Consider the following 17,962-nt stretch of genomic DNA (forward strand, 5'->3'; position numbering starts at 1 on the left):
GATTGTGCAGTTGGAAGCTGACAGAAGCACACACAGATGGGTGCAGGGGATATATCAAGCTATCGAGGACAAAAATTGTGGTACAATATAAATAGATTTGCACAAGTTTGTAAAGTAATGTTTAATCACAGAACGAATTGGTTGAAGTTAAAAACAAGGCTTTCCCAGTTCCAGACATATTTCCTGTTATGTAACTTATATCAGAATAATTGGGGAGAAAATATGTGAACTTGTGCAAGTCTACGAGGAAACATTTTTTGTTGCGACATTCCAGTGCATATATAGCTACTGATGAGGGGAGTTTGTCCCAACGGTAAATGAGACGCATCCGTTTTTACATCATTGGAGACAAGTATCCTACCGATAGGGTTAAAGCATAGGGTAGCAGAACATTTGCAATCTAGCGAAGAGATCATTTTTCATCGTATAATCATATACATTAATCTATAACGGCAACGGTTATCAGCAATTTAGCAGTCTCCTAAGATGATTTCTAACAGGTCGGTTTGTTAAGAAAGCCCCAGAGCCAAAATATTGCTTTAAAAAGCAGTAAAATGAGAAGTATTCATAAGGATAAACAGTTCTCTGCAGAACGTCACTGACAAAAGTGTTAAGACACTTCACTCACAATAATTAACATCGACACGTAATTTGAATTGTGATTACCATAAAATGTGACACGTATTTATATTTCTGTTACAGATGAATTGTCCTAACAACACAAGTACAGCTGACTCCAGAAGGTGTGGAGTCTGTATGGTCTAATTAAGTAACAGTACAATCCATAATCGGTACCAAAGACTCGTACAAAAAACTTAACCCATCTAACTGATTAAAGTTAGAGATGTAAAACGGTCATACTGTTACATTTGTAAGGGGAGAATCCCATGTATGAAACACGATTTATTCTAAAAACATCCCTGACAACATTCATCACAGTCTGTTGTAATTTAACGGGAATAAGATTGTAAGTTCGAAGGTATAGTTGTAAGAAGTAGGTTTTTGGATTATGATTATAGGTGCATATTTCAACAAGAACAATTTCTGTGCAAAGTTGACTTTTTAACTTACATGTCTCAGGAATTGTTTTAATCAATTGTGTGCAGTTATAGAAACCAATGAAAATTGACGGAATTTAAAACTGTATTACGACCAATGTTAAAAGTCCTATCAACCAATTAGTAATTTGTGGACCCGTAGAACATGGATCATGACCAAGAGTCATGCTGATAGAGAGTTTTGTCCTATACAAGTGCAGCAGTACCTAGTGTGCAGTGATCTCCGTTCCATCCTTTCCGACAGATGCATGTTCCGTTGTCACAGATACCGCGCAGTCCGTCGCAGCGTGCGTCACAACTTAGCTGGTCGCACAGGGCTCCGCCCCAACCCTCGTCACACAAACATTTCTGGTTCATACAGTGTCCGTGGTAACACTCCAGGCGACATATTTCTGATGGAATTTTAAAAGTTTTTTGTCAGCAATTTTGAAGGGAAATAAATATAAATCTCCAGTTTTATAGGGAGTCAGTTATTCTTTAAATACATCCCTAAAAAGAAGGTTTATCTAACTTCTCTCCAAAATTAATTGGATTTTTTATTTATTTATATGAAAACATCAAATCATGATGAATGTTAGATATATTGTCTATTCCGACTTAAAAATCCTCTCAACATTGATAGGATACAAATAGATTGTCAACGAAACTTTCAAACATCCATGATTCCTAGCATTTTAAACCTTAATTGCAGGGAGACTGTACCAAACAATGATTTTCAACAAACTGCAAATATCATTTTTCCAGAATTATAATACAATTTAAATCACATTTGATAAAATTCCTGTTTAGGTTATTTCTCCTAGTTTCAATGGATATATATTTACAATTGTAAAATTGCATCAAATTCAAGCAGAGCCGCTTCTTTAAATCATCTTAACTATGCATTCACCCCTGAAGACACATTTGAACTCTTCCAGTTCAAAGGTTAGAATAGTTCACTATGAAATTTCAGGGGTGAATGAGTTAAATCATCTATAATCAAGTTCAGACATAACAAAACTGTACACATTGTACCATAAAAATTACAACAAAAGGATTTATCAAAAAGATAAAAAATCCTAAATAGATATTGCAAATATAGCTACTGACTGAAACATACAGACAACAAGACCAATACATGATATTTGAAAAAATATTTGAAGAAATTCAAAAATCGTAAAAAAATATTTGTAATTAATGCAAAAATAATTAAACAGCATTAGCACTTAATCAAGCAATTTGAATATTTTAAAAAAATCTGAAATCTAGATATGAGTCAAATTAATCGAAAAAAAATCTAATATACTAACAAATATATTAAGATTTTACAAAAGTACATTGAAAAAGTCTTTAATCTATTCTACAGAGTAGCAAATATAATTACTGACTAAATTACTACTCTTAAAACATATAAACAATTTACTAATTTAAAACAAAATATGGAATTTTACATAATTTTTCTAATTGAAATATTCAAATCTTCAGAATTAAATCTTATTGTAAAATTTTTGAAAATATTGTAAGATTTTTTTTTCCATTTATAAGATTTGATATAGGCCTGTTTAAAATATACAAAAAATTGTTTTTTTTCTTAAACATTTAAAATTGAGAATAAACCTCAATAATGATACAAGATTCTAGACATGACTACAGCCTAATGATGATTTCTATAACATGATATCTCGATGCTTTCTCTGTTCTACAAAAGCATGCCTACATGCAGTAGATAATGCTATTATACCTGATCTACTCATTTGTATACCGTCTCGGATTAGGCCTGTAAAAATGGCATAAATAAGATTTAGTTCAAACAACAGGCAGACATGTTACGGTGGGATGTCGAAACGAGGAACGTCGAGACTTAAGACCGTTGTTTTGACGGCACTTGCATGGCAAAACCTGGAAATGCTACAACCACTGTGCCCTTGGTTTCAATTTGAAGTAAAAAATCAATCCGACTGTTTCTTCGACAGAGAACCAATTGCTCAGTCAAACGCTGCAACGTCACATGGACAAAAACTGTAGAAGCAATATGCACTATTGTACAAAACATGACCACACACAAAACATTCTATAAACCAAACTAGCGATACAAAATGTCTAGTATTTTGCAGACCTGAATGTCAAAAGTCAAAAAGTGGGTGGCAATATTTTCTTTTCATCTAGTGGGAGTTTTTGTCTATTTGTCAGTTATACTGAATGAAACCCGATTTAATGGTATAAATACTTGTCCAAAAAAATCAAACAGATCTAACTTCAGCAAATTTATAGAGAGAAAAGACACTGTAAAATTTAATGGAAGGAATGAATACCAGTGATATGAATTTTCCACTATCTCTAACCACAGATCCATGACAAGAGTGAAATTTGACAATACCAGGAAGGAATAGGTTTCTAATGAAACACAAGTTACTGATATGAACTATAAGGTATAGAATTGTTCACAGAAATATAATGACAGATCTGACACTCTAAGCTGCCATATTGATACCATCAACAAAACAAACCATCAAAAAACCCCTCAATCAGGAAACATGATACCTTTTTTCAAGACATTTTGAGCCAAATTGATACTCTTTTTATAATAACAATTTTATGATAATCAGAGAATGCCTACAAGAGGAACAGTAACCAAGGGGAGTAGTCCTTTATAGGAGATGATAGCAACAGTAATCAAGGGTTATAGTCCTTTTTAAGGTAGGATAGCAACAGTCAATAAGGGTAATAGTCCTATACAAGAGAGGGTAGCAACAGTAACCAAGGGTAACTGTCCTGTCTAGAAGATAGTAGTAACAGTAACCAAGGGTAACTGCCCTGTTTAGAAGATAGTAGCAACAGTAACCAAGGGTAACTGTCCTGTCTAGAAGATAGTAGCAACAGGAACCAAGGGTAACTGTCCTGTCTAGAAGATAGTAGCAACAGTAACCAAGGGTACCTGTCCTGTCTAGAAGATAGTAGCAACAGTAACCAAGGGTACCTGTCCTGTCTAGAAGATAGTAGCAACAGTAACCAAGGGGAACTGTCCTGTTTAGAAGATATTAGCAACAGTAACCAAGGGTAACTGTCCTGTCTAGAAGAAAGTAGCAACAGTAACCAAGGGTAACTGTCCTGTCTAGAAGAAAGTAGCAACAGTAACCAAGGGTAACTGTCCTGTCTAGAAGAAAGTAGTAACAGTAACCAAGGGTAACTGCCCTGTTTTGAAGATAGTAGCAACAGTAACCAAGGGTAACTGGCCTGTTTAGAAGATAGTAGCAACAGTAACCAAGGGTACCTGTCCTGTCTAGAAGATAGTAGCAACAGTAACCAAGGGGAACTGTCCTGTTTAGAAGATATTAGCAACAGTAACCAAGGGGAACTGTCCTGTCTAGAAGATAGTAGCAACAGTAACCACGGGTAACTGTCCTGTCTAGAAGATAGTAGCAACAGTAACCAAGGGAAACTGTCCTGTCTAGAAGATAGTAGCAACAGTAACCAAGGGTACCTGTCCTGTCTAGAAGATAGTAGCAACAGTAACCAAGGGGAACTGTCCTGTCTAGAAGATAGTAGCAACAGGAACCAAGGGTAACTGTCCTGTTTAGAAGATATTAGCAACAGTAACCAAGGGTAACTGTCCTGTCTAGAAGAAAGTAGCAACAGTAACCAAGGGTAACTGTCCTGTCTAGAAGATAGTAGCAACAGGAACCAAGGGTAACAAACTGGTTTTGAAGGGTAACAACAGTAACCAATGTTAAACTCCAGTATAGAAGACCGAATCAACAGCTAGGAAGTGTGACAGTCGTGTATGGAGAGGGCATGTATGGAGATATCCATCAAAGCAAACATAAAACCATTCTTTACAAAAAGAAATTCTTGAATTGAGATCAAAACTGTTTTGATGCCTAAACACGCACATTGTCCCACAGCGGTAAGGTGAATAAAAGTCTGGTACCAAAACTGCATGCAAGCAAATTCCAGACTACAACTCCTTACTGATAAATCTAAACTATTAATTGATTTTTACATCAATCTATATATCTGACCATCATGCAAACACAGAAAACAATTACAAATGGGTATAAATCATTTCTGCCAATTTCCACTTATTAGTTGTTGTCACGAACATGTTATTATTTACGTTAATTTTTCTTTTTGATTTATTACTACAAATATCACTTTCCTTATTTTTTTTTATATAAAATATTGATAATTATGTCTCCTCTCCTACACCACCTATTCTATCCAATGACACTAGCTACAAAACACCTATGTCTAGTTCTCAGGTAAAAAAATATACGAAAACCTGATCATCACGATTATATACAAGAATACAATTACATATATTAACTTTATATAAATTTGATGGACATGATTTTTAATTATTTAACAATTTCTTTTTAAACATTTACCTTTTTTAACATCTTTAAAAAAATGATGAAAAAATGTTGAAAAAATAAAGTTAAGCAAGCAGATATGTTTAAGACTGCTTATTCTGAAGAGGAATAAAGATTAACTCATTCACCCCTAAAGACACATTTGAATTCTTCCAATTCAAATGTTGGAACAGTTCATTATGAAATTTCAGGGGTGAATGAGTTAAGGTTATCAAATCCCTAACTTATGCAGAAGGTCTACCATGGGTGGTAACAACAGAAGCCAGTTGTTGAAATTGAAGCTTGTCAAACTTTAATGAAGAATACAAAAATTATCAAAAAAGACGATACACTAGTCATATGACACAGTGTTGTATGTACGGTCTTGCTGGTAACGTCATTAAATGGGGGGAAATAATGAGGAAAAAATTTATCAAATTCTATTTTATTTTTTTGCAACAAATACGTATATGTATCATCATGCTCTTTAGAGTTTCAAAGTTGTTTTCAGCCAGGACAAGCACATTATGTATACAATATTACATATTCTTGGTATCAGTTCAGTTCGGCTTTGACTAAAAATTACATTACATCTCTCCAATGAGATTACTACCGACGTTATCTTCATAAAACTATCTGTATAAAAGTGGGGAACATTCAGACAAATTCAAAACAACAAATCAGATTTGTCCTGTAAAGGACTCCCAACGGTAAACTTGATTAACGCACAAGAAAAAGGGGGATTCCAATTTCTGCTAGAGAAACATTTCCATTTCATTTGTCAATATTCAAATGCATGCATGTGATCTAAGGCTATTTAGTGAGGCATGCCCAGGATGTGGTAAGACATGCACTTGTTTAAAGCAAATTTCTGCATGACAGCTAGGGAAACCACCAAATATGCAACACGCACAAACTGCAAAATGCCAACGCTCCTTGTGACTGTTACGAACATAACATGTTATCGCATGCAAAAAAACTCCCCGAAATTCAACAAATGAAAAAAATCATCCGCTTTCTCCAGGGTTCTTAAGCACATTTCCCAGTCTCAGTTATGTTGACTTTAATTTATGTGTAGTTTACCTCTGAGATTTCATAATTGTATAGGAATTTAATGAAACAGTCCACTTCAGGTTTGAAAACATTGTTTGGGTTTAAGGGTAGATTAATTGTTTCGGTTTGAGGGTAGATTGTTTGGGTTTGAGGGTATTGTTTGGGTTTGAGGATAGATTGTTTGGGTTTTTGGGTATTGTTTTTTTTTTTTGGTATTGTTTGGGTATTGTTTTGGTTTGAGGGTGGGAATTTGTTTTGGGTTAGAGGTTATAAATAGTTTGTGTTTGATGGTATTGTTTTGGTATTATTAATTGGGTCTGAGATTATATAATTTGTATATTGCTTGTCACATTAAAATGTAGACCAATTTTATTTGATGAATTTCTAAAGTGAAAATGATTTTTCTAATTGCAGTCTGTCAGCTTTTGCTGTCACTTGCTGGAGATTTCAGAGATTTTGTACATTTCGCTGTACAGTAAACATATATGTCTGTCTGAAATTCAGAGGTGTATGATCGTATAGAGTAAGATCATCATGAGACACAAGAATGTTTCATTATTATTAAGGAAAATCCTGTACAATCATTAATGAAAACAGAAATCTGAGAAGAATATAATGGAAACACAAATATGATTAAATTATGATGGAAATGTCGGAAAGTTTTATTAATCACAACGAAAAAGGAGAGCAACTAATGATGAAAAAAAAAAAAAATATGAGAAAAAGTTTGTTGCTGTTGGGAAATTTGTTAAAATTTGAAATTATAGTTTATAAATGAGACATCTATTGTTTAAAAATGAATTGTAGAACACATTTTTGTTAGTGGCTTTAGTATATTAATGAAATGACATGCATTAGTCGAGGTTACATTGTTAATAATCTAGACACTATGATAAGTGATAAACTTCTCATTCCAGGGACAATTTAGTATTTGTAACTAAAAAGGGAGGGTTTATTATTTGAAACTCAACAAAATGGTATTAAGGTATAAAAATAACTTTTTTCAAAAAATCAAAATGCAATAAATTTCTTTCAAAATTTCAAATTACTATACCTGTCTCACAATCCGGCCCTGCGAAGAACCTTTCACAAAGGCATGTGTCAGACTCTAAGTCATAAGTGCCGTGACCCGAGCAGTCACGGGCACAGACCTGGCTGATGTTTAGTTTATCGGGAAGGCTACAGTCTGAACCCTTATACCCTTTTTGGCATACACAGTTTCCAAGATGGCAGACCCCATAACCCGAGCAGTTAGGGACAAGACAGTCAACTGTGTAAGAAGTAAGAGTTTGGGCGTAAAAAAAGGAAAAAAAAAGTGCAAAATAAAGAAATGTCAACACTATATGTTTACCATCCACACTCAATAGCAGAAACTGTAGTGTAATTATAGAAGTAGGAAAATTCAACAGGCAAACTAGGATTTGAACCCATGGAATCCCGACATCAAGACAGACACCATGAACTGAGATGTCTGGTCGTCACAGACTGACTCAGTCCAGACCTGCCTCACTGATGTCTTCAAAATTTTTTTTTTTTTTTTTTTTTCGATTTGTGCGTAAAAGATCGAAAATATACAGCATCATGGATTGATGTAGCGGGTTTTTGAAATGAATTGAATAGCCAATTATTATTTTTGCATCTTGAATTGATGATTATGCTCATTTACAAAAGCGACAAATAGTATAACCTGCATTGAATGTGGATACAGAAATTATTATACGAATGAAATTAGTACAAGCACATGACAGAATTAAAATATAAGCTACACATATAAGATTAAAATGTTTAAGCTTGAAAGGCTTGTAAGAATAAAGCAGCACTATATATACACATGTATCAGAATGAAAACAAATTCAACACAAATCAGATCTACAAGACAATATCTACAATGTTCAACAGTCAAAGAAATAAAGGAGTAAATGATAGACAAGGGAGATAATCACGTAAAACGACGGACGAAAACACGTAAAACAACGGACAAAATCAGGTTAAGTAACAGACAATCACATAGACAGCACAAACAGACAAGGATGATAAAGTCTCAAGAGTTTACAACCATCCACGGAGTGGCAAGAATGAATATTTCGAATATGACACATTTAAAACGTTTGTGTGATTTTACAATAGAAACATTCGGAGGAGCATGAATTTGTGTGATTCGACAATAAATCATTCGGATGATCACAGGTTTTTTGATGTGGTGCATTGTGGGTATATACGACAGTTGGTTTACAGACATGGATCACCACACCATCAAAACATCGCACACGAGTCTGCAGTGAATGGACTGGGGTCAAATTATAGTAACCTTGAGGGGTCAGGGAAAGGTCAAAAAATCAAACTGATTCATATATATATATATAATGAGGGAACAGTTGATAGTCTAATTGCTTAAGATTTTTCCTTAAATATTTTTTGTCTAAAATACCAAACAGAATTCGACTAGACTTTGACCGATATGATCTGGTAATTTTAAAATAATTTCAAGACAGTTTAACTCATTCACCCCTGAAATTTTATAATGAACTATTCCAACATTTGAATTGGAAGAGTTCAAATGTGTATTCAGGGGTGAATGAGTTAATAAGATGTCTCTGATTTCGAGTAAATAAGGGATTATTCCTTGTGTGAAAGTAAGTCAAGTTTTCAATTACGTCAGGAAACTTAAAGAAACGCAGGAATATGTTACAAAGCAATTAAACTAATGAGATTAACTACATTTATCAATATGTATCAATATATTTGTAAACTTTAGTAACTTTCACCATTTGTTAATTAAAAATATGGCTTTTTAGAGATAGAACCAAGTCCAGGCAAAACTCTATATCTGAAAGGTGAGACTTAAAATTGGTTCTTGACAGGGCGATACATAATAATTTGGAAAAAAAATAAAATAGTGGACTATATTTTGTGGCGGATGTGGCTGGCATTTCGGTGTAAAATATTACCTATGTCTGACCCTATGTAGTAGTCTGTAACAAGTCATATCGAAGCATTGTCAATCAATCAAAATATCACCAGTGCTTTCATCAGCAAGTACACAGGAAGGAACGGATATTACAACACAATACACCGTAATTTCGTTCTATATATGGTGCAGGACTTTACGTAGTCATGGCGAGCCTATTTGACAAGTTAAATATTATCTGCATTTATCATGGTATTTTATCGCCGATGGTAGTAGCAGAGTCATCACAAACAGGATATTAAAACGATAATTATATGATACAATTACGACAGAAAATATAAAAACGAAACAGTTGTGTGTATGCATTTTATGACAGAAAATAGAGAATTAATGGTCTCCAAGGAGATAAATACACATCAGGTACGCAGTTAAAGTTAGGCATCCTGGCATTAATGATTATTCATATTCATATCACTGACCACTCAAAAAGCTCCAATTGCAGGTTCACGGCATATACTGTATTAAAGATGGTATAGATATCAGGGATGTCTATATCGACGTACACCACACAAACACCATTAGACTTACCTAGTCCACAGTGAGGCCCCTTATACCCAGGTAAACACACACACTGTCCGTTGACACACTTTCCATTCCCGTTGCAGTTCGGGACTTCGCATTCATGGATGGGGATTTCGCATTCCGGCCCCTTCCATCCCTCGTGACAGCGACAGGTTCCGCGGATGTATAGACCGTTACCATTACACAGGACGGGACACTTCGCTGAAAGTTACGAAAAACGGTCACCGATAAGAATACTCAGATCACTTAATTTTCTAATTGAATTAAACTCTAATTAAGAAAAATACATAGAAAAGTCCTGATGATTAACTGTCAGATAGTATGTTGTAAACAGTTTCCTCTTAACTCTGTTGGTGTAGCACTGGCCTAGGCAATTCAGGTCTCTGGTTTGATTCCTGCTTATCTAAACATGAAAAATATACACAGATTTGCTTTTCAAGATTGTGATATGAAGAATATATTGGATGGATAGCCATTCGGCAGTCAGGAGAAATGATTTGATATATATGGGTAAAGCAATTCATTTTTAACGTGATTCTGGCGAACAGTTTCAATTAGAACAAGTCTGATCTCACTGAGTTACTTCAAACCCAAGGAATCATTTCATTTTTATGTTTTGCAATTTTTTAGCTGGAACAATATTTATTATTAATATATCAGGCAACACATGACTCATATAATTAACAATGATTGTTAATTGGTGAGGAAATAAAAAATATCTTATGTTATGCTATATAATCTGGTGTAATACTCTGCAGTATTGTAACAAGATAATGATGCTGTTCCGTGAACTTCAACACAAGACACCATTATTTCACAGAGCCTTAAGGAACAAAAGTCTTTTTCACCAGCTGATTGGAGGAAAGAAATGCCTCAAAGTATGACATCCCTAAAAACAGGCCTAAAACACTGATTTATTTTCAAATTAAACCTATAATTATGTGGTTACAGCTCGTACGCTGGTTACCAAGACGATAATTTCTCGTCTCCATCCCCTCCATCAGTTAAGGGAAAAAGTCGGGCTTTCAACTTTGATCAAACTATGATCATTCAATGACGACAGTGAAACGCGCTGGAATTAAAGTTTATGACCAGGCCTATGGACAGGAAGTTCCGGAATTGACTTTCTGCAGACGTTTTATGATCCTCAGACAACAGGACCTAACTCCTCTGCCTCATGAACAAAAAACGTTTTCTAAAAAGTCCTTCTTTCTTTGTGGAAATGAGACAAAAAAAAATCCCCGCAAAAAAACCCAACATCTTGTAGAAACACATGGAACCTGCCCTCATATCTAATTACCGTTAATGAACAGCTGATTTTACATGAATGTTTCTTTGTTTCAGAGAGGTTTCCTCTTGTCTCCCCCTCCCCCTCCCCCTCCCACACTTCATCTAAAAAAGATCTAGACCTCTCATAAAAGAAGCTGTTAGGGCAATATATGTCCCTGAGGGCCGGACACAGGAGGAGGGCTTTATTTGAGTAATGGTCCTAGAATCAAGAGGGACACTCAAATCGAGGTACACTAATCACAGACATGATGAATGTCAATCCAACAGCTGATGTTCCCAGTCTGAGCAACTCATCCACTTATCATCAAATCATATATCTCATTATTAAACATAATTTTGAAGAAAAAAAAAAAAAAAACCAAACTAAAACAGCATCACCTCTACATATAATGTCAAAATAATAACAAAAAGATTGAGGGTAAAGTTGTTTTTTTCCCTGTTATGCTAACAGTGTATTGTATAACAAGGCACAGATGATCAGAACTGAGGCTAATCGAGTTTCAATGATTAACATATGATTCGTGCCACCTGTGAGTGAAAAGATTATCTTACGGATAAAGGAATTACTCTGTAGAGTCGAGGGATAGGTATGTCAGCTAGGGAAATCAACTATTCTCCGTCACTCTGACAAGATTAAGAGAATCAAAGTTTTAACAAAAAGTGCAATCATTATTAAAATTTCATGACAATTTTTTTTTTTAAAGATTCCAAAGCCTGATCACGACATCAAGGGTACTCTTCTGTCATATTATATTTTGTTCACTATTCATACACTTTCTATTCTCAAATTTTGAAAATATTTAGGGGGAGGGGAGGGGGTGTATAAGAAATCAAACAGATACATTTTTTTTAATGATGACAGTGTAACTAGGTCATGCATGACGCATCCGAAATTGCAGGGAATCATCTGGAGACAGTCTAGTAACCAATCAGCTCAGGGACGGAGGGTGATTGAAGTTTGACATCGTGACACCTAATGTGCACCATCGAATTAAAAAAAACTGATACCAAAGTTAGAGGCCAGAAGATCACCAGCAGAGAAACAGCATTGTCTTTGTTCTTTCTGCCTGTCATGAATGATTCTATTTTTTTCGGCTGTTGACAAGACCTTAATTGGAGCTTGTGTTGCACTCCGCTAGACTTTACAAAGCTGTTAACACCATCGATTGCTACTCAAGTCCCTCTCAGTATTTTCCCACTAGGCCGGTTCGTGACCTAGTGACTTGGGGGCAGACGTTATAGGGTCTCGCAAATACACTTCTGCATCCACGATGCACTATTAAGCTGGAATCTGTAGAAATTTGTAGAAATTTGAATTCACACTCTTAAGAAATGACACCTGTAGTTTGGTAATAGTTGTTAATAGACAATACTGGAGGAATTGTTCTGTTAAATTATAGAGACATTTCATTCAGATTTTGAATAACATACATGCACTTCAATACTGATTCTGTTAATTTTGACATTTTTTTTTTCAAAAAAAAATATCGGGGTTGGGGCTGGGTGTTTCGGGGGGTTGGGTGTTGGGTGTTGGGTGTGTTGGGTGTTGGGGGTTTGGGGGTACCTTCCAAGAGTGATTTATCAAAGCTATGCAGGAAACAAAAGTTTCCAATGCAAATATACTGTTTTTGGCAGTGGTACGTACAGGGAACCTTAAATGTAAAAGAGAAAAAAAAAAATGTTCTTTTATTTTTTATTTCCAAATATTTAAAATCAGATGTGTCAATAAAACATGTTTGAAAATTAGTCATTATCTCACAGAAGATTCTCTTTTTTTTAATTGTGGAAACAATTACATCAATACAAATGTGTAAACTGCAGTATTTCTGCACGTTCCTTAACCCATCTGCAGATTTCTCTAAGAGAAACGTCTAAATTGCAATCATTTCGGGCTCTGCCTCGTAAAGACCAACAATGCCGTTTTTATAATTGAAACAATTGAAACAATTTCAGAATTAAGCCATTATGAATGGGATACCAGTGTTGCGTCACCACACACACAGTACCCGCAGTCTTCGTCTCGTACAAATGAATGACACACTACCAAGACATGTGCCATCCCTGATGAAATCATTTCTCTGTTTTCTCAGAAAACAGAAGGGAAAACTTTGACCAAGGGAATCTGTCATTTGTATGAGTGACCGACCTAAAATACACTCTGGAGTAAAACATCTCCATCTTTTAAGCTCCGATGAGTCAATGATGGTTCTTTGGGAGGGCAATGAATCAGTATTATGATGGGGAACAAATGGCGAAGCTTCTAAATAGGAATATGGAACCATTTCAAGCCGTGAATTATAATGAACCCTAATACAGACGAAAATATTGTGAAATTATGAAAACATTGGTTTGGTATTAAGATACTTCTCAATGGTTCAATTTAATGAAGTGTGGTAAAATAAAGAGCAAATGAATGGCTGATATTGGTCAAATGGAAATACGGACATGAACACTGGTGACGACAGGCTACAGTCTCCTCTTCATTCTTGATGTACAACACCCTCGTAATAGCATTAATCAAGAAATATGAACCAAATTCTCTCCACAAATCAATAATGTCAAAGTCACCTGCATTTCCAAATCAAAGTTGGCACCATCAGCATATTTCGTTTTATTTTTTATACAATGTCCTACGTTTGCTTTCACAGCCTAATAAGATTTATCCAACACTCTTTCACTAATGACTTAATGTAACATTCGGTAATGGCCTTTCGTCTCTTGTCAACCTCAAACTAAATTGCCAGCTCTTAAAGTATGTCTCCCTTCGATGACCGAGGCCATCAGTGACGCGGAGATTTCAGCTTTCCAGGTCACCAAAAGGTTGCGAGATCGGGAGAAAATGACATTACAATATTGTCTAGATTTTAGTTGAATTCATTCCGCTTCAAATTTAAGCCATTTTTAGACTAATGAACTGCATGTGCATGTTTTTTTGTGAATGCTTACCGACAGATAGCCATACTAAAAAAAAAAGGTCAGTTGGGAGTTCTAAGTACTTTTTACCTTTCAGACGAGAACAGATAAACCTATTATGACATTTGAAGTTATATACTTCACCCTTTCACCCCTATCTAGCTTTAATGAACCCTACCATGCATTGATCTGGATGAGTCCATTATGGTCTACAGTGGTGAAAGGGTAAAGTACGGTATATACAGTCTAGATGAAATGTTTCATCTTCGACATACAAAAATTCTCAATTACGACTACCTGGCTTAATAGGCTCATATAAAACATGTGTGCCAGTTGGAAACGTTGTTTGCTATTTTTTCCTGGTTTTGACTTCCCAGCATGCTTCCATTATGTAAATCTCAAGAATTTGTGGAAAAACTTACTCTGTGAACAGTCCCATCCAGCGTATCCAGGGAAACAGCGACATTGACCTTTGAAACATTCCCCATGTCCGTGGCAGTCATTAGGGCAGTCTGTACCTAGTGTATCTGATTGGTCAAAAAACAATTTAATTTAGAATATATATACCCAGTAGTACCAATGTACAACAAATGTATGTCATAATCTTGAAAATGACTTAAACAAAATACTTTTTCATTTTTTGTTAAATACAACTTGGATACATTTCAAATCGAAAAACATCGTAGCAATTAATTATTTGACAGTAACAATAATATTATTTTAATTTTAAACTTTGGCCAGATAGAGGGCAAGTGCATTATGGGATATGATTTTGCCAGACATCAGAAAAGGACAGGATATATTTACGACTGACAGTAGTTCTAGACATGCATGCCTATCTGTTTTCTGAGTCATAATTCATGACGAAATATTCCCCTGTCAAGATCGATTTTAATTCTAATGTCCAAAATAAAAAACGTTATTCCCATGTCGTGGTACATGTTGAATTTTTGTGACAAAACATCAAGTTATTCTATTTGTAATCAATTCTCAACTGTGGCAACACAATGACCGTCTGCTTCTTACATATGATACATACAATGTGTAGACATCATTTCGGATAAATGGTTTCCGTAAAGAAAATCAAGTAATTTGATATAACAGATGAAGGAACTGAAAGTTTTCCCTGTTGACGTACGACCCGCAGTCTAGACTCTTACCGTAGACGTCCGTTTTGAAGGAGATGTATTCTGGCTCATTGCGGTCGTTGAACACTGCGACATACCAGTTGCCCTCTTCCATATAATGAATTAATGCCGTATCTTTACCATTATAGCTTCGTTTGTCCTGTAAAATACCAAAATCGTTGAATCAGTAACTTTTCTCCGATAATTTACTTCAAACTTTATATTTGTAACTGGTAATTTAAATGTTATCATACATATTTCAACAAGCATATTGTCTCCTTGACGTGGAACTGAAAAAAATAAAGTTTTTAAACCCAGTCTTGTTTTAAGATACTGAAATACAAATTATGACACAAATGGAACGGTTTTAAATATTTGGGCTCGGTTTAGAACCAATTATGTAGTAAGAATTGGAAATTTCCATTTTCTTGTTAGAAGCCAAACGTGTACTTTGATATAATCTTGTTAATCTTTTACCTCAATTTTATTAAAGGTTTATTTTGAGAAAATGTGTTATAATTTAATTTGAATCCAATATGAACGTAGCTTGGTAAAACATTTTTTTAATTCAATTGAAGATGTAGCACGGTCTGCATGATGACTTAAAGGAACAAATCGGAGACAGTCTGCTGGTCTCCCAGCGTTATGTACATGTAGAGATAACATTTCCTAAAATTTAATCAAGTTAAAACACTCTTAAAGTACTGGTTATCAAACTAAACTTTGAAAAGTGACCAAATTCACCTCGTTTGGTACAGCAGTTACTGTAAATTGAAGAAATTTAAGTTGCAGCCAATGAAAAATGGGCACTGAGCAGACGACACTTTTCAACATTAGAAATCACTAGAGAGAAATGAAGTGGAAATCAAGAGAGCAGACAATTTTCAGAAGATTTTTTTTTAATTTATAAAGTTCTTTTCAGATCAAGGAGCAGCAAATACATTTTTTCATCAACAATCTTTGGAAGTTTTACCGTGAAAACTTTTAAAGTGGTTATATTCTAAATAGACACAAACGAACAGAATACATGACATTACATGATTGCATGGTCAATTCACGAAATTATTCTTTATCAACCGCTACAAACAAATTGACTGGTAGACAACTTTATGTACGATTGATAAACATGTAGACCGATGCTTTTGCAGATGATAGGGATCATTATCCCCACTGATGGAAGCCCCTCAATGGTTAAGAGACCACAGGTACTCCTCTTTTGATATTGTGGTAAAAATATTAGAATGTGTTGTGTCCACAGTGAGATGGTTAATCTCTGTAAACAATAAGACAGGGGAGAAAGAGGAGTGGAGGAAAAAAGAAGGTAGGGAAGAGATTGAAAAGAGGGGGAGGAGGAGAGAGAGAAGAGGGGGAGGAGGAGAGAGAGAAGAGGGGGAGGAGGAGAGAGAAGGAAGAAAGGAGAGGAGGGAGAAGGAGGGGAAGAGAGAGAGAAGAGGGGAGGAGGAGAGAAGAGGAAGAGGAGGAGAGAGAGAAGAGGGGGAGGAGGAGAGAGAAGGAAGAAAGGAGGGAGGAGGGAGAAGGAGGGGAGGAAAGAGAGAAGAGGGGAGGAGGAGAGAAGAGGGGGAGGAAGAGAGAGAGAAGGGGAGGAGGAGAGAAGGAAGGGGAGGAGGAGAGAGAGAAGAGTGGGAGGAGGAGAGAGAGAAGAGTGGGAGGAGGGGAGAGAGAAGGGGAGGAGGAGAGAGAAGGAAGAAAGGAGAGGAGGGAGAAGGAGGGGAGGAGAGAGAGAAGAGGGGAGGAGGAGAGAAGGAGGAAAGGAAAAGAGAGATAAGGGGTCAGAGAAGGAGGAGAGAGACAGAGTAGAACAAGTGAGAGAAGGAGGGGAGGAGAGAGAGAGAGAAGGAGGAGAGAAGGAAAGAAAAGGTGGTGGGGAGGAGGGCTTGTTAGAAACCTCTTGTACCAATTGTCAGACTATACATTAGAAACTAATCACCCTGGGGCGAATTCAAGTTGATATTAGATAAGGCAGAGTCTTTTATCAAACGTCAGATCTTAACAAACATGAACCACACTTCACCTGTCTCTACAATTTTCCCCCCAAAGAAATTGAATATACAGAGTAACCTCCCAGATTTGGTGGTCTGAGATACACACATGTAGATCCTATCCTCTGTGATCCGATAAACTGTTTTATCTTAAACTAGACACCATTGTCTTGTATATAACACTAGGCACCATTGTCTTGTATCTAAACAAGGCACCAAAGTCTTGTATAAAAAACAGTCACCGGACACCAAAGTCTTGTATCGTAAATATAGACACAACAGTCTTATACATTAACTGAAACATAAAATATTGGCACCAATGTCTAGCAAGGTAATTTCCTGAAAGATGGATAGATATACAGAAATGGATACTTCAAGGCCCTGATTTCTCAGTAGGTGTAACATACACCCATATGTCAAAGTCTCTGGCAACATGTGACTGAACTGCGCAATCTACCACAGACATATATTGTATTCTACCAATTTCTTACAAGAGAAGATCCTGTCAAGTGCAGAGGTCAAAAGATGGGACAAATTAAATCCGACTCTGACGAATGGGTCCCAGTGTTCACCGTCAGTACTTCACACCTCGGGTCTGGGATAACACACATACATAACGGCACTCTGACCTTTACAGTAAGACATAGGTATCGCAATACTGATGTAAGTCTAACCCATAAAACTCCTTTTACGCCATGCCAAC

The 17,962-nt window shown here is 35.8% G+C and overlaps 1 protein-coding gene across 12 annotated transcripts in view; it reads right to left on the minus strand.

Annotated features, from left to right (window-relative positions):
• Nucleotides 1-17,962, minus strand: part of LOC110452441 (teneurin-m-like) — a 202,283-nt gene that overhangs the window by 27,091 nt on the left and 157,230 nt on the right. For 9 of the 12 annotated variants that reach the window (XM_021500988.1, XM_021500983.1, XM_021500981.1 and 6 more), the window contains 5 exons: nt 15,293-15,419; nt 14,555-14,659; nt 9,936-10,130; nt 7,494-7,709; nt 1,265-1,450 (listed from right to left, as the gene is read on the minus strand). In XM_021500988.1, the coding sequence (XP_021356663.1) occupies nt 1,265-1,450; nt 7,494-7,709; nt 9,936-10,130; nt 14,555-14,659; nt 15,293-15,419 (829 nt within the window). Of the gene's footprint in view, nt 1-1,264; nt 1,451-2,778; nt 2,815-7,493; nt 7,710-9,387; nt 9,412-9,935; nt 10,131-14,554; nt 14,660-15,292; nt 15,420-17,962 lie in introns of all 12 variants that reach the window. The other 3 variants (XM_021500984.1, XM_021500985.1, XM_021500987.1) reach the window with 3 other exon arrangements.

This window comes from Mizuhopecten yessoensis, unplaced genomic scaffold (genome assembly GCF_002113885.1).
Source record: "Mizuhopecten yessoensis strain PY_sf001 unplaced genomic scaffold, ASM211388v2 scaffold6683, whole genome shotgun sequence".
NCBI classification, from domain to species: Eukaryota; Metazoa; Mollusca; class Bivalvia; order Pectinida; family Pectinidae; genus Mizuhopecten; species Mizuhopecten yessoensis.